Raw genomic sequence first — 23,990 nt, forward strand, 5'->3', positions numbered from 1 at the left:
AAGAAAGAGAGATGGCGAGAGGGGTGACAGGTGATTGTTGCAGTGGGAGTGACAGGAAGTAGAAGGCAGACAGAAGAAAAGATGAGGAAGAGCATTGATATTCCACACGGACGGTTTCTTCACACTTGAAGTATCTGACTCTCTCCTATAACTCTCCCCTTCACCTTCACTCTCTCCATCGCTCGCCACATTTTGCGGCGGCCGCTGGCCAATGCAGGCGCTGCACCGCAATTGAAAACTAAAAAATGATTATACCGTGGACAATAGGAAACTAAAAAACTGTTGACCTCTTCAAACTGAGATGCGCAGAAGTGTATTCCGTTTTTCCTGCAGTCAATTGTGGATGTCAGGATGCTTCCCACGCTTGAACAGTGCATATTTTCAGGCTGTCACTTAGGATGTCATGGTTTTTCACAAAGTGTAAGGGGCCGATTCAATTCCTAGTAACCAAGATATGAGGATGAATGGGCAATGCAGGCAAGCTATAAAAACATTAATGACTAAAATGCATTAAAAATTGATATATTAAACACAACACACACACCCATACACATATAGGTTTGTGTGTATGCTTATGTTATTAGTGTATATATATATAGCCAAAGCTAGAAAACTATGTGGAATTTTACAGAAGTGTGACACAACAACATTAAAGGACAATTCCAGGCAAATTCAACTCGGGGCTGTATTTTCCTAACATTTTAGGTCTAAAAGAAGGAATCTGAAGATTATCAGTTTAATTGCTCCTGTTTTGCAGTAGTTGTGTCTGTCCCCACATCAATATCAACTCTTGACTTGCTTGAAGTAAACAAACTTCTCGGTGCATGTTTGAGTAGCCATCTGACGCTGTCTGTGGAAAAAAATTGCGGCTTTGAGGGATGTAAACAGCCTAAGCAGCGGAACTTGCATCCACTCCCATTCATCGCTGCCGTGGCGATGCGAGGACAGACACAACTACCACAAAACAGGAGCAATTAAACTGTAAATCAACAGATTACTTCTTTTAGACCTAAAATGTTAGGAAAATACAGCCTTGAGTTGAATTTGCCTGGAATTGTCCTTTAACAGATAGACAGTTATGCAGTAGCAAAAAAATCCCCGGTCCCTCTCTCTGTAGAAAAGAGTGATGGTGTGGAATAAAAGAGATGTTAAATCTCTAAGTGTACTCGTATGACACGTGGTGTAGTTTTTGAGATTATGGGGTACGAGAAAAAATTGATGAGCATTTAACAGGAAATGTAAAAGATGATCCTTGCCATCAGTATCAATGGCTAGTTATTATCTATGGCTTGACAGTGCTGGCACGCTCGCCCTCTCCTGAGTCCAGAATGGTGACCGTGCCAACATGTTCTCCCTCTGCTCCCAAAGTACAGTGTGACTTCTGCTCTTCCACATATGGACGAGTTCTATAATTGGAGTGACATTAACAAAACACTTATGAAGCAGCACTCAGGTGTAAACGCTGACTTTTATGTGGCTTCAATTTATCACAGGGAGAGCTGTCAGTTAGCATGTAATATGTGGTGGCGTAATCACATCCACAAGTACTGGAGCAATTTTCCTCTTTTCCAACCAAGGTGCAAAGGTGAGCGAAGAGGAGGAGAATGGGAGAGATGAGTTTGGGTCAGAAGAGCAAAACAAAGAAGGAAGGGAGAGACGACAAGGGTTCTTAACATGAAATATGAAAAATTCTGTGGCACAGATCACAAGCTGCGAACATAATACTTTCACATTTAGATGCAGAGTGCAGGCATGTGCATGTGTCAGCGTGGGATTGGGTGGGTGGGTGGGGACTGAGCTGGCGCGTGGTGCCCAGCCATGTGTGATCCTATGTGGGCTTCCTGACTCCCAGCCTGGTTGCAGATGGCACACTGTCTCAGCGCTCCGCTCAGCAGGCGCACTGACACGAACTATTGGCCACATAGACACACACACAGACACACACAAACTAACACATTGATGGAGTGCGCATTTCAATGATGAAGAAATTACTTTTCATTTCGTAAAATCCTGCAGAATTATATACAGTGGGATCAGCTTGGCCGACAGTGAACTATTTTCAAGAACTGTGTCACGTTGGGTCAGACAACACACACTGGCAGGTGTCGCTGCCGCGGGGGGGCTTGCTAACAGTGAGGGAAGGGCAACTGGCACAAGCATCTGACTGAGAGAGAACACATGAGGTCCTGTCATGGTAAATAAGAAATCAGTATAACCACACAAAAAAAACCTATTCAGGTCGTGTGAAGGCAGGTGTAAACAAAGGAGAGAGTGTGTGTGCTAGAGGATGGGATTCATCAACACCAGCAGGGTTAATTGGTCTTCATTTCAAAGTCTGTGTTATTAGATTTCTTTTATGGAAAAAATGTCATGTTGACACATTCTTAAATGATGGAATGATGACTTATTTTCATGTTCTTTCTGCTGTCAGTTTGTATTACCCAGACTTGTAATATTAACATCTGGTAAAATAAACTCACCTTTTTTGTTCTTTTTTAAATATTCATCAAACAAAATTTGATTATCTTGGCCACATGTCTGAGCTGGTTGTCAGCAGTGGGGGTGATAAAAACTTCCCCACAAAGCCACTAAAGTCAGATGCTATTAACTGTTCACTTTGTGGAACAATTAAGCTTAAAGACTTGTTATGGTAGACAGATGTTCAGCAGACCCTTCTATACAGTACGTACCTCTGCAGTAGGGGAGAGGGAAATCCCAAGCAGCTGTACCAGCTGAGGTGGCGAGGCAGGACAGGGTGGTGTGACCCTCCAGCACGTAGCCTGGGCTGCAGCTGTAGCGGATTTTGTCCCCAATGTTGAACGTGGACCCCTGCTGGTGGCCGTTGAGTAGTTGTCCCGGATTACCACAAGTGTAGCTGGGCAGAGCTGGAGAGGGAGAGAGAGAGAGAAAGGAAAAGGACGGTTAATGAGCCAGTTTGTGTCTAAGTGTGTGCTGCATCACATTAGTCCTGTACTGAAGACTGTGGTGACAAATAACCACACACACACACCTGATCACAGAAACATTTTAAAATAATAATAATAAACAGTATATTCATTAAATAGACTTGAATTTTCCCTTCCTCTTTTCCAATCCCGAAGTGCTTCATAAAAAATTAAAAAAAACACTTAAATCACTTATGGCCAGGGGCGGGTCTTCCATGGTGGCACAGGGGGGCAGATGCCCTGCAATCTGATAGGCCACCCTGTGTGCCCCCCCCCAAATGGTCATTGACCTATGGTAATGTCAGTCACTGTGTAAAGCTCTTTAACACTGCTATCTTTACTGTAGGCTCTTAATCAACTCTGTACAGCAATAATGTTCTGTATAGTAAATGTAGAAAATGGTTTAAGATTGTTATTGTTCTCAATTTCACCATTTGAGTAATGCTTGTTATTCTGCATACAGTGACTGTTACACAAAACACTGAGATGTAAATTGTACAGAGTTGAGCTCAAACTACTGGGTAAGAGTATAAGATATTGATGTTCAGTTTGAAAATGTATTGTGTTGCTTATTCTGCTAAGACTTCTTATTTGAAAGATAAAGTTGATTATTGACTGACTATAATTTTAATATTGACAAGTGGAAAGGTCACAGGCATCTTCCTTACAAAGTGAAAGATTCAATGTGGCCAATAAAAGCAAGATGAAGACATGCATAACTGTAAAATATAAACATTCAAGAGAGCGATCAGTGGCAGCCTTCATTTTTGTTACTTTTGGGCGGCCCCCCCAGATTCACTGTTGGTACCCCCTGTGCCCCCCACCAGAAAATACTCTGGACCCACCCCTGTTTATGGCTGCTAAGTTGACCATCACTGCTTGTCCAGCTATGCACTTGCATGCAAATAAATGTAGTCTCAGTATTGACAGACCCATGTCTAATTGTGTGTTATTATGCAAATCAAGTTCAAAGGAAGTTCAGCCAGTTTCTGGTTCCTGAATCTCTCGGTTTCAGCTGTTATATTCCTGTAAAAGAAGATGATTGCAGCTTGTCTTTTCCTTGATGACATGCAGTAGTAGTATGATTAATCCTGTGAAACACTGGTTACAGTCCAATATAGTAGGTGTGTGGTGTGGTGGGAGGTTTTGTTCCTGCTGCATCTCAGTAAACAGTAAATCCTCACAGTATGACCATATCATGTATCATACACACACACACATGCACCCTGTCATCCAGCTTACAGTCACCCAGTCACACACTCCCACGCGGTGAGGGAGCTGGCCAGACCATGTGCTGGACTTTGGATGAAACTCAGTCTCTCCACAGGGACTGGATTCAACTCCAAAGAGGACAGAATGGCTCCTATACAGCAACACAGCTCACTGGCACCTCACCATCACACTCAATGTACACTCACGTTTCTACTCTGTCTAATGTCTCTTCATAATGTATCACAGGAAATTATAACATTTGGAAGCACAGCAAAAAAGAAAAAGAAAGAAAGAAAGAAAGAAAGAAAGAAAGAAAGAAAGAAAGAAAGAAAGAAAGAAAGAAAGAAACTATAGGCTACGGTATATAAAGATATATAAAGATAAAGTTAAACAAGAATAAAGTAAGCAAAAGAGTTGATTACATGTAAAGATGTCATGAATAGAATTCCTCTATAGAAGATATAATGAAATTGTATTCAACTTTTTGTTTTTTATGAGTCACATGAAGTCACTTCTATATAGAGTTAATTCAAAGCCAAAAAAGAAAAAAAAAATCTTTTGTTTGTTTTCATCTTTTGCCCTTTCTAGCCCAGTAAGCTAAAGCCTCCTTACAGCAAGGTCGGACGGACGAATCAGTCATTTTACCCCACAGTGCGTTCCTGAGCTTGAGCTATGTGGAATTAACTGGCTGGTAAATAAATAGACTGCAAACAGTTTGTGTCCAGTCAGACAACAAACATGACCTCTAAGAGGTTGATTTCAAATGTGTGTGTGTGTGTGTACTGTATGTGTGTACTCTGCAAAGGTAACCTAAGCCACGAAGCTGTGAGATGGAGTAAGCTTTGATCTGGTAGTCTGCGGCCATCGATAGGGTCGGGAAGAGGTCTGGCATGTCAGAGATCCAAACAGTGGCAGTGTACTCCTGTCTCACCAGTTCATAATGTCACTGTCCATACTGGAGACGGCCCCTCCATTGACCATAATGTGTTCTGTCACTCAAGGGGACCGAATCATGTGATACAACACAGTTTGCACTGCAGTGTATTCATATTTGTTTTTTTGAAATGAAAAAAAATGGTAAATAATGGTATTAAAAGGTGTGTTTGTGAATGTAATTGTGAATTCTCTTTTTTTTAAGTTCAGAAACATGCCCAGTGGTTGATACAATCCATTCCTATGTTGCAAGTTTCACAGGGATTTTGAACAAAGTTCATACATTTCAACAACAACAACAGCCAAACAGACTAAAAATAGACAAGCCTGAAGTAGCTAGCTTCAGTTGACACATTCAGTATCAGCTTTGTTGGCCAATAGCAAAACATATCAGCCAAATCCTTGCTGTCACCCACAACACTTCCCTACTTCTGTCTAAAGAGGGTAAAATCAGCAAGGTCTCATTCTCACAGGGCAGGAGACTGCAGCTGCATGTTGCACTCCTCGCTCCATCCCAATCAGTGATTTCACAGCAGGTGTTTTCCATCGTCTGCTGCAGGCTGAACACCTGCTCAGACATCCCAGATTCTGCCCTAAATGACTAAGTGTGGATTTACCCTTTAAAGCACCCTGGTTAGTTCCTGGTGTCTCTCCCTCTGGCCTAATCTGGTGACAAACTGACTTGTCACTTTTAGGCTCCACTGTGCCGCAGCCTTTATTTTGACCGGCCAAGGCCAGTTTGTTGCAGCATCCCTTCCATCACTACCGGATTAGCATACACGCAAGGTCTGATTAGCATAGCGATCTCTTCCAACATGGCCATGCAAGTGTGGATCAATAATATAGCTTCTGTGTCAAAAAAAAAGTTTGATTCTGAGCAATATTTGCAAGGTAGTATAGGGACGGCCAGACATTTTAACTTGTCAAACACACGTGTAACTAACAACATTAACACTGGCTGCATTCCATTGAGATGTGCCGGTGCCAGAGTCCTGATATTGTACATGCTGGCTCACTGGCATGGATTACTGGCACACCTAAATGGAACAGAGCCATCATTAATGTTATTAGTTACACCTGTGCTTTTTCCCACAAGTCAAAATGTCCGCCGTGAGAAGGTCTATTTTTAGTTAGAAGACGAAGAAAATAAACAGAAGCTAGCAGATGTGTGTGGTGTGAGACTGACAGAGAGAAACAGATGAACAGATGACTGATTTCATTGCATTGTAGCTGATTGAGGGCACAGCACTGAGAGTCGATGTGCATGCACGTACCTCGTATTTCAGTGAGTGGATGTGTGTGTGCCTGCACGTATGTGATATTCTCATCACACTCTCCATTTCAGGTTATTAGTTTGGGCAGTAAATTAAGTCTAATAGTGCCATTACTAGTGCAATCCCCAGAACAGGGCTATGCCTGAGGCACTGAAGTGGCAAATACTTCTTTTTTTTATTTTACCTGACTGAGAATCATCAATACTGTCTTTATTTCCCACAGTGTGAATTTATCTGTCGCCAATAAACATCAAGAGTGAAAATAAATGATAGTATTTGATATAGAGCATCATGACAGCAACATTCATCACGCATGAAACACCTGATTTTTTTTTTTCTCCTGCTCTGTTCACCACCAAAGTATATTTGATAGAAGTAGAATTTCATAGAGGACAAAAATACAATTCATGCAAAGGTAAGCCTCTTTTTACGTATAATAAGGTGAAGAGAGCATCGGTGAACTGCTATAGAGCCCAAATCAGGAAACCAAGGCAGCAGTGTATAAAAAAACAACCAGCCTTTTTTTCTTTTTTTTTGCACCGTGTGCTTTAAACTGATTTATCACAACCTATTCCATTTATTCCTGCAGGCTAAATCCTAAACAGAAAAAAAGGAGAGAATGAAAAAAGGATAAGCACAGGAAGAAAGACAAAAGACACAAACACAGACACACACACACACACAAGCTTGAGAGAAACGAGAAAACAATTTTAAATATTTGCAAGATGACTTCACATTATTCTCCATTAATTTCCACCCCTGCACAGGCTTTCATACATCAGAATTATTTCTTGCAAATTATCCTACAAGCTTTACAGCCTTCACTAGCAGCACTTAGTGGTTTTTGGTTTTTAAAACTCAGTGGTGCTACACTTGCCCAGAGTCTGGCTTCTGTCATCACATGGACTATTACATACCAACCCCCTACACCCCCCACACCCTTTGCACGCACGACCCCACAACAGCAGCACTTAGGTGTTTGTCATGGCAGGTCCATAAGTCACTAGGATGGAAGACTGTGACATGGCCCATCCCTGAGGGCCCGGAAGCTTTAAGCCCTTCCACTGCTGAAACGGCAAAGGATGCTCCTCGTTCATCAATGCATCCCTCTCTATACAGCACACACCGGCTAACAGCACAGAACCGTGCGCACAAGCTCAGGCGTGCACGGACCGCACGCGCGCACACACCTCTACAGAGTGCAAGAAGCCGTGCTATCCATCACACCATCCTTCCCTTTCATCATCCGCTCGCATTTCTTTTCTCCTCCCCTATTTTCTCCTCAACTCCTCTCATTCCTGGTGACGAGGACAAAGGACAGAGGAGAAGGAGAAGGTATGAAGCTTGTCTCCTGTGGGAAGACCTTTGACCCTAATAAGACTGCTGCTCGCTCTTCCTGGGTGTCTTCAAGCCTGTTCTTCAATTTGTCATCCTCTCCTCCTCAGGAAAAGGGAATAGCTAGATACCCTTGCATTATGTAGAACCCATTTGTCACAAAATGGTTCTTAAAAAAGCGTGTGCTGCAAAATGAAGAGATTGTGAATGTGTAATACTTTACAGCGAGTGACTTCGTATCAGGAAGTGTTTCCATTTTTAAGAGATAGATGGAAATAGTTGCCGTAAATGGGAGATAGTGAAATAAAAGAGGATATAAAAAAGATATAAATATGGATTTCTGCTTTGTATTCCAAGATAGATATAGACAGATTAGTTTACTGTGTCTCTTAAGTTACGAAGACCTTCACTGAAGGAGGAACCAAGCCCCTTAAGTAAGTCAGGAGTAATAAACACAGTAAACGCAAGAAAGGAGGGAATTAAAGTGAGAAAGGGGCGGGAGAGACAGAGACAACAGTTGGGGAGACGAGCCTGTCTCAGTATAGCTGATGCAACTCACTCTGTCTACCTTATATCAAACAGCCAAACATGTGTGATTGACAGCATAGGGAGAGCGTTTCCACACAACCATGCAGTATATTTTGAGAGGGTAAAATGTATACAACAGGAAGACGTTTGAGCTTTTTTATTGACTTCTTTTGTCTCGCATACCCCCCCCCCCCCCCGAGTCTGTGTTATTTCTCAGTTACTGCTCCATCTTTGTTTCAATGAGCAAAGCAACAATGGGGAGACTGACTCATACTTTAAATTAAGAGTTAGAGAGAGCAACAGAGAGAGAGCGACAGAGAGATGGAGAAAGATAAAGATGCAGATAGACAGATGGTGAGAAATTAATAGTTTTGGGGGGTTGATGGGAAAAACAGCTTTGTCATCAGGAGGAAGGAGCTACGTTCAGCAGCACCTGGCTACAAATGAGTTCCCAGCAAAAGAGAGAAAGACCCGGTAAGATGAGATGACCTCACTGTGATTAACCATTTGGTGTGGATTGCTGGAGTTTAGGAAGCCCATCCCACTTTCTGTAAAGAAGCCTGGTCAGCCTCCAACTCCAGGTTGTTACTGTATATAGCAACCTTTGTAGACCTCGCATCACTCTGTTTCTGATTTCCTCCCGCTCTCCATTCCTTTTCCTGTGCCTCTTCCCTTCCCTCTCCGTCTTCCTGCTATGTATTTGGAAGTGACATTGCAAAATCGATCCCAACACACAGGTGCATTAGCTCAATAAGCCGTTTCTGCTTTGTCAAGCAGCAATTCAATCAATGCCTCCTGTTCCCTACACATGGGCCGGACAAAGGCTGGCAACTCCCATCACTTCTGCTTAGAGAAGCTGAGGAATGCAGAAATTAACTCTCCCTTCAATCCGAGAAACAAGATAACATCCTACTGTTGAGCATGAGCAGGTCGTGTGTGTGCAAGTAGGTGTATTATACAATATGAAATAAATATATATTTGCTAACAAAAAAGTTCCCTCAATAGATGAAAGCTTTTTGTTTGAAAAGGAGACTTAGTCATTTACTTAGTCAAACATGATGTGCTGCATTCTTGTAATACTGTGTGTTTAACCACTAAATAACATAAAAGTTAGCAATTTTCAAAAACTCTGGCAGAAAACAATTTGTTTTAGACAGAGGAGGGAGGATAAATGTTGCATGATGTGGTTTTTGAGAGTAAGAGTCTGAGCTCCAATACTTGGAATCCTATCATCCCAAGAATATCATGCACTAGATTTGCCTCATCATATTTTCATCACAAGCTATCAATTAATTAATGTGCTGTGCTCTCTGCAACACTACTCTCCTGTGATGCTTATTTTCTAAACTCAGATTCTGAGGCAGTGGGAGGAAACACTTAGCCCAGTCAGCCCTGAATTGGAAAACTATGCCATATGTGTCTTGTTATACTTCTCAAAGTGAAGGTCTGATGTCCACCCTCAAGGATAATATGAAATGCCTCATGGTTTGTTCAGACTGGGATACCGGCCAGTGTGGGTTTACATGTTTATTGTGTACTGCCTTGAGAATCTTAAAGGGATAGTTCAACATTTTGGCAAATTGACCCATTACCATAATCCCTATAGTTTTAGGAGTAGGTTTGTTACCTTTAATTGTCGGTGCAAGCTATTTTTAGAACAGCGGAGCAGAGCCGCGAGCTGCTCAGAGCTACGCTCCGGAGGCTAATGAGATTTCTGGTTTTCCCTCATCAAACTCATCAAATACACAATCTAACAACTACAAAACACTCTGGTGGACAAGTTGTGACCTGCACATTCACCACGCCATGAGATAATAACAGAACGTTGTGAGACAGAGTTGTTTTCGAGGTACTGCTTGCCGAAAAACTGTACCGATCGGAACGCGCATCAGCGATTTTGCATGAATTTACCTCTAAAACAACTCCGTCTGGCAACGTTCTGTTATTATCTCATAGCATGGTGAATGTGCAGGTCACATCTTGTCCACGATAGCTGGATTGTGTATTTGATGAGTTTGATGAGGGAAACCAAGAAATTCCACTAGCCTTGGTAGCATAGCTCTGAGCAGCTCGCGACTCTGCTCCGCCGTTCTAAAAATAGCTTGCACCAACAAATAAAGGTAATGAACCTACTCCTGAAACTATAGGGATTATGGCAATGGGCCAATTTGCCAAAATGTTGAACTATCCCTTTAGGTTACCAAATGTTTCCATCAGGGGAAATTATCAAAGTTACTGAACGAAGTCACATTTGAGAGTACTTATATGATGTACATGTATATGTGTGTGTGTGTGTGTGTAAATGGTTTGGGGTAAGAGGTTGGGGTTTTATTCTGAGCTTAGCTGCTTATAAAGCCCCTCTGACTTGATGACAAGTTAAATTCTGAGGTAAGAATGAATTCAATTTTGGTGCATTCAAAACCAAAAAGACACACACAAAAATGCACACAACTACAGAGTGGAAAGAACTCCAGATCTCCTCATTTCCCTTGCTCACAACAGCAGGTGCAGTAAAAGGGCCAGTTGCAGTGTGGGAGGCGGCGAGGTGTGAAGGAGAGCTCATACAGAATTGATGGTTGCCGACAATGCTTGCAAAACGGAATAATGTGCCATTCACTAGCCATTCACTATATATGAGAATAAACTGAGAGGGGCTGGGGACCATGAGAGATCTCAAGGAAAGCCAGAAGACAGATGAGAGACAGGGCTGGAGGAGCGGCGAGGAGAGAGACCAGCACATCTGTGAATAGCCTCAACTCTGTCTGACTTGAAGCATCTAAATCCCCCCGGCTTCTCAGGCTTATCTCTCCACTGACGTTACTCTTGCAAACTAAAATGACAGAAATCCTGTGGTCAAACCTGCAAGCTCAAGTGTAGGGAGGCACATTGACGCATTTATCCAAAATCAAGAAGATGACGTGGATGCCAACTGTACTGGTTTACATAAAAGCTATCAACTGTGTGTCAAGGTTTACCTCTTCATTAGAATTATACATTACAATAACATAAACATAATGGATATTGAAATCATATTTCAGAATTTGTATTACAGAGAAAAATTAGGCACTATTTTCAAGAATCTGCTCACTGACATTTCACCTTCGAGTAATGGTAAAAGAAAGGTCAGGGTCACCAACAACATTAACATCCATCCTCTGGGGAAAATGAATATCAATAGCGATTTTCATGGCAATCTGGCCGGAAGCTGTCGACACATTCAGGTATGATGTACAGGCGTCAGCAGGCTTAGGCTTTACTGTTGAGGCCATAATTAGAAGGCTTTTAACCCTTCTGTCATGTTTTGCTGTATTTTGTTTCACTTTGGCCTCCCCTCAGCCAATCCTCTCTCTCCTCATATGCAGGTTGCCTTGGAAACAGTAAAGGCCCACCGGAGAGAGTACTGCCGATGTGTAAACATGCAGGATTTTGGGGAATATGACAAAACAAACGCATCTGTTAGATCTATAATTTCACCATTGCATGCAATTCCAATTGGTTCTACTCTTTATTATCCTATAGTTATCTGCCATCTTCCAACCACTGTCGGCATTATACTGCCAGTCAATGTCATATGTTACACATCAAGGATATGAAGGCATTTCCTTTGTTGCATACATACGAGAACAATGCTCTCTCGATAATTATACTGAAGCATCCCTCTCCTTTGTCGTGTCAACGGGTCAAATGCGGATTCAGACCGACATCCCATTGACTATGTCTCCTTCAGTTCACTTTAGTTTTCCATCAGTTTTGTTATCTGACTTGTGCAGAGAATAGAGCGGCGATGGCTTGATGAAGCAAAGGTGCATTGGAAAGATTAATCAATACCTTCATTTAACCTTGGCTTTTCCCCTCACTTTCTCTCTGTTGCTCTCCCACGCTTCCACTCATCTGCTGCGGTGAGAGGAAAGGGAATTCCACATTCACCACACTTCAAACTCAGTAAAAATATCTCTTTTGTTCCTGACCCACTAGACTTGACATGAAAAACATATCCACCAGTGATGTATTGATATTGTATGTTTTCTGAGGTTAAGACTGGCATCTGATAATTTCATGTGTCCATCATATTGTTTACACTGTAGTGTTAGACAGACACAAAATGGTGTTGGTTTGTTCAGACATGATAATCAGTGTATGTCACTCAAAAACAAAATCACCTTCATATTGTTGCTGGCAGATCATAAGTAGGGGTGTAAATCACAAGTTTTATCATGATACTATCTTATAGCGATTCAATGGACAGCGATTCAATATTTGTCAATATCACAAAGACTGCTTTGATAAGACTTCGATTTGATCCGATTCAGTGACCAATGATCGATATGAGACGATATCATCTAATTTAACACAATCGTTTCCATTTATAGCAAACCACAAAAAGCAACTAAATATCATTTGACGCTGATTCCTGAGCTCAATTTAATGAAAAACTATCTATTTCTCTAATGAAAATTTTCCCTTTGTTCACTAAAATGCCAAGTTCTGATTTATTGAGCTTTGCAAATTTCCTATTCTTTATTTCTATTATAATTCTTTAAAAGAAAACATTACATTTGTTTACATTAAAGCAGGATTTTGGTGTTTTTTCTCCTATTTAGGATCTCAGACGTAGCCTAATATTTTTACATGTCTTTGTGAGTGAAAGATTAAGCTGCAGCTTTAATACTCATAGCTCTTTCAGAGTTGTGCTTAAATTTTTGTGGGAAAAGCAGGTTACGAGTCACGACTGGTGATGACGAGCCAAAACCCGATCTGTTATCGCTAGCGTGGGGCCACTGCAGCAGGCACCGGCAGGTTTCTGATGTTTCCTGAGGGTTTCATCTCACAATCTTACCAGTTGGCTCAACTTCTCCAAAATCTACTGTAAAATACTTCTAAACCTCTGATTCACAGTATCCCAGAGAGCGACAACAGTAGTTGACTTTTTCTGGCGGCTTGCCACTTGCATTTTGTTGAACATGTGCGCATCAGTGGAAACAGATGGGGAAGACCAGGGGATTTTCAAAATAAAGGCGTGCCTAATAAATGATAATGTATCAATTTGTTATCAATTTTTTTCATTTTGGATCAATGCTGTTGACTTGCTGGTCATTGAATAAATGTATTGATGTAGATCAATGTATCATTACACACCTACTCATAAGTAAGGGATATAAGAAGTAAGTGATGCAATCAGTCTCATAAATGCCAAAACCAGAGGGAGCCAAACACTGGCACTCAGAGCCACATTTGACAGACTTGTTTGTGAAGCCAAAACTGCAGCTCAAAGTATGTCCAGACCTAAAAGTCTCCCAGAATGGAGTGTTAATAAGGAGTCATTACTCAGCTTCTCAATTACGTGTTGTTTTGCTCAAAAATGCTATTGATCCCTGTTGCTCAGCGTAGTTTACAGCTGCCTACACCTCCACCACCCATGGGGCTAACTACCTCAAATAAATTGTAAACTTGCAGGAAATCCAGCATGGTGGTCTGTCTGAGGGGAGCATTTCAGCCAGTCGTGCCTCATGTAAGTTCTTTCAGTCACAAATACTTGATTATACCACTGTGCAGATACTGAACAAATCATGTTGCCAACATCTGTCTCATTGTTACTGACATCTCATTTTATCTCTACTAGTTTATTACACTTGTAATGGAAGACAACAGGTTTATGGAGTAGCCGAAAGTTCTATCTATCGTCTATCTATATGGCAAACCATGAAATTTAATTTAATGTTTCTTTTATGGTTTTTGTTACAAAATAACAGGGCAAATAAAATAGTATAAAAAGTCCTATATTTCAAAAGCTTCACAATGTCACAGGCAAAATAAATTAGGAATACATCTTGTCTATTTGCTATTGAACTGCTTTTGAATGTGTTAAGGACCGGCACCTCTTCACTGCATCTACAGTATGAGCTGTTGAGATATGATCATATAACCAATCATATAGACCATATTTAGACTACAGTGGCTCATGGTCTGATGGAGGTCTTTTAGGACAAAAGGTCGATGGAAGTATTTCAGGTCTGTGGAGAGAGTATCCTGTGCCTGACTGAAACCTCTTTACTGTATGCACTTCTGTTTTTGGCTCAGCTCTAACTCGCAGCAGTGCCTTAAGTCTATACGCTCCGCTTCACCACTTAAATCATGCTGTCATACTTATTTCTTGTGGCCACATTTTTTTAGACCAAGCTCCTGATCTGCTTGTATGACAGCAGGAAATACATTGCAGTTTATTTTTAATAGAGTGGGAGCTTCAGTTGCTGCACGAGAAAATAACAAGACATGGAAACTAGATTAGTTAAGTTTTATTGCCTTTAAAAGACCCCTACAGTATAACACTGTTTTCATATTCCCATCATTTCTGAGAGGATTCATATTCTGAATAGACTCCTCCCAACACAGTGGCTTGACTGGTCTCATTTAGGCTACTTGTTGCATTTCTAAAGTGGTCTCTCTTGTGGACCCTGCTGTCATCACGCGAACCATATTAGGATCTTGCTCTAATGCCAAAATAAGCAACATTTAGCCAATTATCGAACCGCTGTTATATTGGATGACTCATGCCATCAAAAAATCCATTAAACTGCTGTGTGTCGGTACATGGCTAGTGTTCTGCTGCGATATGGATTCCTTTATTTCTGACTCACTATTATAATCACAGTGTGATAATCCACCAGAGCACGCCCTCCTCTCCTTTATTTAACCTCATACCCCCCCATCCTCCCAAACATTTGCCTTATTCCATATTTTGCATTGCTCCGGGCATATTCTATAAGATGTATTTTATGTAAGCATCTTATCTACATACTCTGTAGTGCTCCTTTTCTTCCCCTTCTCCCTCTAGCACCACAGGAATCTGAGTGACTTGATGTTACTGGTGGTATTACTGTTTCCCCGCTTCATCCAAATCCCACCCAGTATTCCCCAAGCTAGTGTCTTCTTTTGATTCCAGACCTATTATTCCCTGGGGATGGATACCACTCTATTGCAATGTTTGCTTCATGTTTCCCTTTCAACTTAGGGATCACTAAAAGACTGTTATTTTGTAACACCAGTGCATGTGGCCCAGGAGGAAAGACTGTGATCGAATACAATATTCAGAACCACAGATTTCCAGTAAAAATGAAGTGTAAATCCTCACACATGCCATTGTGGGAAATGTGTAAAGAAAGCTCCCTGTTCGGGCTGGTGCTTAACTGAGTGGCTTTTAGAGGTGATCCAAGAAAAGATCACCAGTAGACCATGTAATCATCTCGTTGTCACTCAAAACACAGAAGCTTTACCCTATGAATACAAAGTATGCAAATTCCACTTTTAACTCAGACAAAAGAAGGCAATTTACTTCCCACCTACTCTTACAAAAATGGCTCGCTCCAACCTTTCCACATCTGCTCCCTTTGACACAACACCTCCCTGCTTTTTCCCCCATCTATGTGTCATTACACTAGAACAGCAACTGTGAATTAAGACCTCACATAGAGCAGGTAGTGATGCCAAGTGATGGGTAAGAAGAGACAAACACAAAACAAACAGGTGTGCCTTTGCTTTACGCTTCGACGATGGCCCATTTGCACCATGAGTTTCAGCATGAGCCTGTCAGGCTGACGCACACAGGACACAGGATGAACACAAATCTGCTTAAATCCCTGTGTCTGTGCGACTCGTGAAGATATCCGTCTAACTTCCAAGCAGTCTGTGGAGGAAGAGTTTGTCTCCGTGACACCTCCGAGTTGACTCCCTTTCCTCCGCTAGATCAACCTGAAAGGGCTGCTTCTCCGCTGTCGCCGTCAAAACTGTGGAAAATGCAACCGAGTATACGGCAAACATTGATTCTCTATAAATGAAGAGGAAGCAGACCAAACACGGCTGACCTGTGTGATTGTGTTGAGGGAACGATTTTATGCAGCGCTTGTGTGCAAGTCTACATTTCACTCCTCATATCGTCTCTCCCCGGCTCATGTGTCTGTGCGCTGTTTGGAAAGATTCAGCACTGGCAATTCATCACTGTATATGGACTCAATTGCTCACAATCCAATATAGAACAATCAGCAACCCCTATATCTAAATCGGTAACCATGATTTCGAATGAACGGTTTATTAACAGCCATGATAATTCAATTAAACTCACACAAAGATTTAAAAACGCCATCCTGGAAATCTATACAAAGACTCAATCAACAAAGCTTTGACTACACTCACAACTTCCCAGAACAAATGTACAAGACCTTAAATCTGACCTTTGACATTTCGGTGGCTAACAAGTGAACACCCGACAGTCGATAAGGTCTGAAAGGGATGAGTGGGGGGAATTGGTAATGGCTGATCGATAAGTCCAGTCTGATGAATGGCTGCGCATTACGGCAGGCAAACGGAACAATGATTAAAACACAGCGGCCAAGAGAGAAGCCGCTTTGGTTATCTATTAAAGCAATGAGAGAGGGGTGTGTGCACTGGTTACTGCTCATAACCGTCGCTGGGTATTCCATCATGGATGGTAACATGCATGCAAAGCAATCTTAATGATGTATTAGATTACACAGCTGCTTAATGATAAATGCGGGTTTATTGAAGTCGCCTACACTGGAGTCCTCAGTAAATACACTTCACGCTGTTAAAAGTTTAATTCCAATCAAACTAATTGAGGAAAAAAGCAATTGAGGGGAACGAAGAGACGGCAACAAATACCCAACACACAAAGATAGGATGATTATACTGTATACTGTCTTTCTGAGTAACTTTTTAACTCCAACAGCTGAACATTTTCTGGATCAATAAACTGTCACACCAATTTACCTGCGGGAGAGGAGAGTAAATAAGCCATTAAATACCATACTGTCACAAACAATAGATGAGAAGCCTGATATGGTATTGCCTGGAGTTTCTTGTGCATGTCAATATCTGGAGACCTCCCCTGCCTCCCACCTGCTGTAACCAGCTCCTTTAATAGTGTTATACTCTCTCTCTCTCTGTGTGGCTATGATGAGTGCCTGAACATGACATGAAAACACACATCTCCCATCTCCACTTCCCTCACCCCCTGAGCTCTCTTCCATGCCAGTCTGGCCCTCCAATTACCTGAGCATAAGTGGACACTAATTCGCTCCAAGTTCCAAGCTTTTTCAACTATATTGCTTACACATACAGTACTCTTGCGTCGACACTTGGCAGTGAAGAGGACAAATGCCGATTAGATAAACAAGAAAAGGGCACAGAAGTCACAGAGCTTTCTGTTGGGGCACTACAATACAAAGCATCCTATTTTGTGCCACTTGTGCATTGTACACAGACACACGTGCAAAAAAAAAAAAAACTGCTCTATGTACAAAAGAAGATTCGTCACCTTGGTCTCAAATCCGGATACACACTTGAACATATTGTACAAACTCGCACGCACTTGTGCATATTCAGAAGCACGTCTCTACCTCATCCCGGCTCAGAAACAATGACACCCTAATCCGGGGACAATACGGGCACTAATCCACACAAAACAGGGATTGTACGGAGAGACAAACGTGGGAGCGAGGGAGAAAAAGAGCTAGAACGCTAACAAGCAAAGTAGACTAATCCTGATGAGAGATAGAGGCCGGGAGAGGAGGATAGAAAAATCACTGCTAGGGAAGGCAAGATAGATTGGAGAGAGAGACGGATTGGGAGAATGGGAAGTTTGAAAAAGAGAGAGGCAGACATAAAACGGTTAAAATCTCTGAGAGCTTCATTTCGAGCTTGGCCAACTGACAGAGTAGTGTTAATAAGCAACAGCTGATAAAACCCACCAATGACAATCACCCACACACACAATAAGCCTCTCTGCCTTTCCACTACTCAAGGTGACTCTTCCCTACTTTTTTTTCTTTTTTTTTGCTTCGATTTATTGGTTTTTGCGATACGACTAGCCAAACATCGAGCCAAACTAATTAATTTCCACTGTGACTGAAAACTTATCAGGCTCATTCAATCTTCAAGCAAGAAAAAACACGGTGCACAGAATTTTAAAGTTTAAACCGACACAACCAAGAGAGCTAATGGTATCTGATCGTCAGTCATTCCATCACAAGGCTCTGCAAAAAAAAAAAAAAAACAACACAGCGATTTAGATCACTTCACTTCCTGTTATTGAAGCTACTGAGCACATTGTACACAGAATTGGATTTATCCAAACACACTTCATCAAAAAGCGGGCACCGTTTCAAAAGGTGAACTATCACCCTTACTTACCGCGAGTTGGCTGACGGAGGTTATCTTAGGCTGGAATTAATTACATCAAAGTCTACGATCCAGAGGGCTGAACAGATGACATTTACAAGAGGCCAACCGAGGCGCTTAATTACACACTTTCATAAAGTGGCAGAATTAGTGTGCCAGACTGGTACCCCACAAACAGCAGAGGAATAACAACACCAGCAACCTTTTGGAAAAAAAAAACAAGTAAGGGGGATAAAGTGTGTTGGGTGACATTTTATGCGGTCAAAACCCAATAACGGAGTGCTATGTCAGAGAGGTGAGAGCACTTTGCGTTCTTAGTGCCTTTCTATTTTTTTTTTTTTTTTTAAGGGAGATGAGCTCACTGGCTAAAAAATGCATGGCTGTGGAGAGAGGGTGAGCGCTGTGCATGAGAAGCAGTGCAGCAAATGCGCTGTGTGGTGTTCCTTGTGTTCCTCTGACCTGCTTTTCGTGACAATGCATCTCCAGCAGGGTGGAGAATGAAGATTCCCTCCTAGCTGTATCCATTATTTCACACTTGTGAGTCATCCTCCTCTTTCTATCTCTGACTTGAAGCTCTTTCTATTCCTCCATTGCAATTTCCCCTCAACAACTCCTTTTGCCTTTCCATACTTTCTACCTTTCCATCTCCTTTCTGTAGCTAACTCCCACTCCACCAGCTGATGTCTCTTTTCTCGTGTCTCCCCCTCGCTCACCATCTCTCTCTCACTCTCTCTCTTTGTTTGGATGCAGTGAGGGTAGACCCTGTCAGTGTGTAGTCTGTCAGTGTGGAAACAGCAGGGAGCACAGAGGGCCTTTCACAGAAGCTAAAAAAAAAAAGACAGGCATGCAAGAAACACATCAATGTTCACTCTTCCTGGCTGCACTCAGACAACGGCATACAACCTGTATGTGCAGTATGGAAAACCACACAACCGCACATCCTCGCACACATAGGCACAGACAGATACACAATGCTACCAACACATCCACACGCCCACTGCCCTAGTATTTGTCTGTCTGTCACTTTGTGCCATTGTCACACTGCTCACACTTCAGTCACTTTCCCACAGTGGGACAGGCTTCCTCTGCTATGATCCACCAACATGTGTTCAGCCCGTCACAAAGTCCCACACATGTGCATTCTCAATACACACACACATACACACACAGTCTGCTTTCTCCAGGCGCTCAGTCAAACATCTCCAAAGCACAAGGTCACATTACCAAAAGGGACTTGCTGTTTTTCCCACTTGCAGTGTGAGAGGAACACGAGTGGAAATGTTCGTAGACTTTGAATGTGAGCTCACTTTATTTTTCATGGATGGATTTTAATTATTGATTCTACTTTTCCATTAAAAGTGTTTTACAAGCACAATCTTTTTCTTGTCTCATCTCATACTAACATGTTAGGTTTATTAAAGTGTGAATACAATTGTTGTTTTGTTTTTGCTTTTTTTCTGCCAAAGTTACAGTAGTGACCTAGAATTTTTTTTCACTCATGTCACACAGATACAGAAATGACAGAGCTAAAACTTTCATCATGTCTCCTGCTGCAGCTAAATACTAAAAGGGGGGCAACCGCCATTCATCCCACCAGTCCGACATAGGCCTCTAATTGTCTAAATGGCAACACTTAATTTTCTATCAAACGTCCCATCATTCCAACAATTTTTGCCTCCTATGCTCAGAATGACAGTATTTTTTTCTTTTCTTAAACATCCTACCTTTCCAACAATTCCTTTAATAGCATATTTTTTCCCCAAAAGATTTTGGGCTTAGGCAATGATGAAAGGAGTTGGTTAAGTTTAGTAAAAAGACCAGGTAGAGGCTAGACAGACAGAGTAGTCCCTGTCTGCGCTCTGCTGCGTACATGTAATTACACACAACCATGTACCTCTATCAGCATGTCTTAAAGAAGGGAGTCACCTGTTGAGTAATGCACATTTCCTTATATTGAAAGCCTTGTCGGAATGGTGGGACGTTCACATGTCGGAATAGTGGTATGTCGGAATGGTGTTATGTCTAAACAGCGGGATGTCGGAGTGGTGGGATGTTGGTAGTAGTAGTAGTAACCAAGTGCCATACCATATCTCCTGCTGCAGCGCAATACTAAAAAACATACTCTCAGTTTTTGCATATATCTAATATGTTGTCTTAGATCAACCTGACTCTAGCTGGTGACTTTTTTTCCCCTTCACAATATGATGTTATCAGTGGATACACATTTACTTTTCTACACTGTCTTAACCCTGGTGAGTAATACACATGTAGTCACCCACACGATGGGTTACTACGGTTACAGTATAGAGAACTGGTGTTATAGCTGGACATATGTTCCCAATTTATGCGCCGCTCTAAGGCACTGCAAACAAACTCAGCCACAGTCATGGGTTCTCAGGGAAGGATGACCTTTCCACGCACGCTCCACTGAGCAGCGGATACATCATGCTATGTTTGAGTGTGCACTCCTGTGTCCACTTGCGCGAATGGGTGTGCCTGGATGTCTCTTGTGTGCAGATGTGCCCGTGTACGGTGTACATTTTAGGACATCCTCAGGATCAGACTTCAGTGTCAGACCTCAGATGAAAAGGTATATGGTCTGAGGAAAACCTCTGTCATACTCGCACCAAACTTCATCAGGTCTTCATCACTAAGCCTTCAGAGTTAGACTGAACGGCATCGCACGTTACGCCGTCATTTATAAGCTCTCAGAATCATTCTCAACGGCATCGCACGTTACGCCGTCATTTATAAGCTCTCAGAATCAGCCTGAACGGCATCGCACGTTACGCCGTCATTTATAAGCTCTCAGAATCAGCCTGAACGGCATCGCACGTTACGCCGTCATTTATAAGCTCTCAGAATCAGCCTGAACGGCATCGCACGTTACGCCGTCATTTATAAGCTCTCAGAATCATTCTCAACGGCATCGCACGTTACGCCGTCATTTATAAGCTCTCAGAATCATTCTCAACGGCATCGCACGTTACGCCGTCATTTATAAGCTCTCAGAATCAGCCTGAACGGCATCGCACGTTACGCCGTCATTTATAAGCTCTCAGAATCAGCCTGAACGGCATCGCACGTTACGCCGTCATTTATAAGCTCTCAGAATCAGCCTGAACGGCATCGCACGTTACGCCGTCATTTATAAACTCTCAGAATCATCCTCAACGGCATCGCACGTTACGCCGTCATTTATAAACTCTCAGAATCAGCCTGAACGGCATCATGAAAAAATATGTCACAGTGTGTATCAGGACAACAGCTGATTCGCCAGCAACGACGCTGAAGTTCGCTTCCAACACACACACACACACACACACACACACACACACACACACACACACACACACACACACACACACACACACACACACACACACACACACACACACACACACACACACACACACACACACACACACCTCGATTGCCTTCGTATTATCCTCGTCTTATTTTGAAAACCGGAAGTCATCTCGCTTGGTTCTAAACTAGCGCTAGCTTTGTCGGTGGACTCGGAGCATTCGCCGTAAGTTCTATGATACGGGCGCAGTTAAAATGTTTGTGCGGCTGGCTTGACTCCGCGAAGACGAACGACGGCTCATTTGACCGCAGTACATAGGCTAACAATAAATCATTGCAACAACTGAATGACTGGCCCCTTAGGGTTCACAGCATTCTCTGGCCATTTGTATCATTTTTGAGCTGCCTAAGTGAATTTCCCTTTAGTCTATCTATCAATCTAACTATCTATCTATCTATCTATCTATCTATCTATCTGTCTATCTATCTATCTATCTATCTATCTATCTCCATCCATCCATCCATCCACCGTTTGAATAAAAAATTAAACTGGAACAACAGTTATTTCAAAATATAAATTCTTTATTTGAAACTGCATCTTTTATATTCATGGATTGCAGTGACGTCACGTCGAAGTGACCCCTAATACATCCATGAGTGACCCATACATGTGTATGGAAGTGACCGCTGCCGTATTTGTGTCCAATTTGACACTTCTCATCATGAGAGCATGCAAACCGCAGGATGGAAATGACAGTTTCTTGACAAAATGACAGGGTTTTTCATAGGCTACATCCTGTCTCGGTTTATTTCTCCATAATAGACAAACTCTATATTATCCCAAGTAGGACACGATTCATGAGTGAATTAATTTCATCCCATCGCAGTTATCTGATGGTGAGAGAACTTTTACATTTTTTCTCAATTGCTTTGGTGCTTTTTTCACATCACTCTTAACATTTGCACAACAGTTAGTGCATTTCTCAAAACAATTATTACCAACTGCAAAACCTAAGTGGACAACCTGCAAAAGCGCATCACTTGGTACACTTGCTCAAAATGGATAGTCCATCCCTCAAAAGCAAGTAATTATGTCAGTGAAACTGTCAGTGTCGTCAAAATGAGAAGTCCTGACATCATCGTTTTTGAAGAAGACAGTCAAATGGCTTTGTCATGTTTTCATTATGGCACTTTATTCTCTATGTGTTTTTCAATCCAAAAAAAGATACTACCTGAAAATACTCAAGACAGCACCATACACTATACAGCCATGTGAAGTAGGTCTACAGTTACACATTAGGCTACTGGATGTAGTGGAGCTACTGAATGTTTCAAATTTTTACTGCATGCTCTTTGCAATTCTTATTTGTTCACAGCATTGTGCAAAGAGTAGGATTTTCATCTTTTAGGGAAATCTTTACTGTGTTTGCTGTAATACTAGCTACAGTAGGCTACAGTAAATCTGTTCTCTTCTGAAGCTGTAAGTCTAAATGTAAATCTAAAATATGATTGTCCCACTGTGGCTTACAGGACACAATGAGCAGTGCAGATTGTTTAGTGCTGAATTACCGTCCAATGCTATAGCTACCTGTTCTTCCTTATTGCAGATGAATAGTAATTTAATTTGCAGTGTTTCTCCCAACATTTACAATGAGTTTGACAGATTTTGAAAACTAGTTCAACAATTTTCTATGTAATGACTCAAGCAATGAAATGAGGACTATTAGCCTAGTTTTTTAGGGAAAGACTATTCAGCGTTCAAAAGTATAGTTCATTTTGACTGATGTTACACACTACTCCACTCCGTGTTTATTAACACAGCAATCTGAAAAACAAAACAACAGACACTTAATTGTGACTTGTAACATTTGTTGCCAAAGTAGCGCTGGACTTCCCTCATATCCTACTGGTTGCTACGACAACGGGGGCAGCCCGGCAGCAGCAACAAGAGCGACCATGTAACGTTTAGTACAATACGACACAACCAACACGATCCAACCGTCACGAAACAACCATGTAAACAACACAAACAACAGCGACTATGTCAGCACGTAAAGACGATACATTTACAACGTCGAGATATTGACGACATACCAACAACATACAACAACGCCCCGCCAAATGCAGCCACCGAACTCTCACTAACTATAACATTTCTAACACATAGTAAACACAACGAACAACACCGCGATTGAAGAGAAAATACAGAAAACAGAGAAAACATCTAGACATGGGTGCTTGTGTGGACTAACGTTAGACTCATCT

The 23,990-nt window shown here is 41.9% G+C and overlaps 1 protein-coding gene across 2 annotated transcripts in view; it reads right to left on the reverse strand.

Moving 5' to 3' along the window:
• csmd2 (CUB and Sushi multiple domains 2) overlaps positions 1-23,990 on the reverse strand; it is a 241,768-nt gene that overhangs the window by 165,713 nt on the left and 52,065 nt on the right. For both annotated transcript variants that reach the window (XM_085792239.1, XM_085792238.1), the window contains exon 4: positions 2,691-2,885. In XM_085792239.1, the coding sequence (XP_085648365.1) occupies positions 2,691-2,885 (195 nt within the window). The remainder of the gene's footprint in view (positions 1-2,690; positions 2,886-23,990) is intronic.

This window comes from Trachurus japonicus, chromosome 11, assembly GCF_045865225.1.
Source record: "Trachurus japonicus isolate A0001 chromosome 11, Traja_1.0".
Classification (NCBI taxonomy): domain Eukaryota; kingdom Metazoa; phylum Chordata; class Actinopteri; order Carangiformes; family Carangidae; genus Trachurus; species Trachurus japonicus.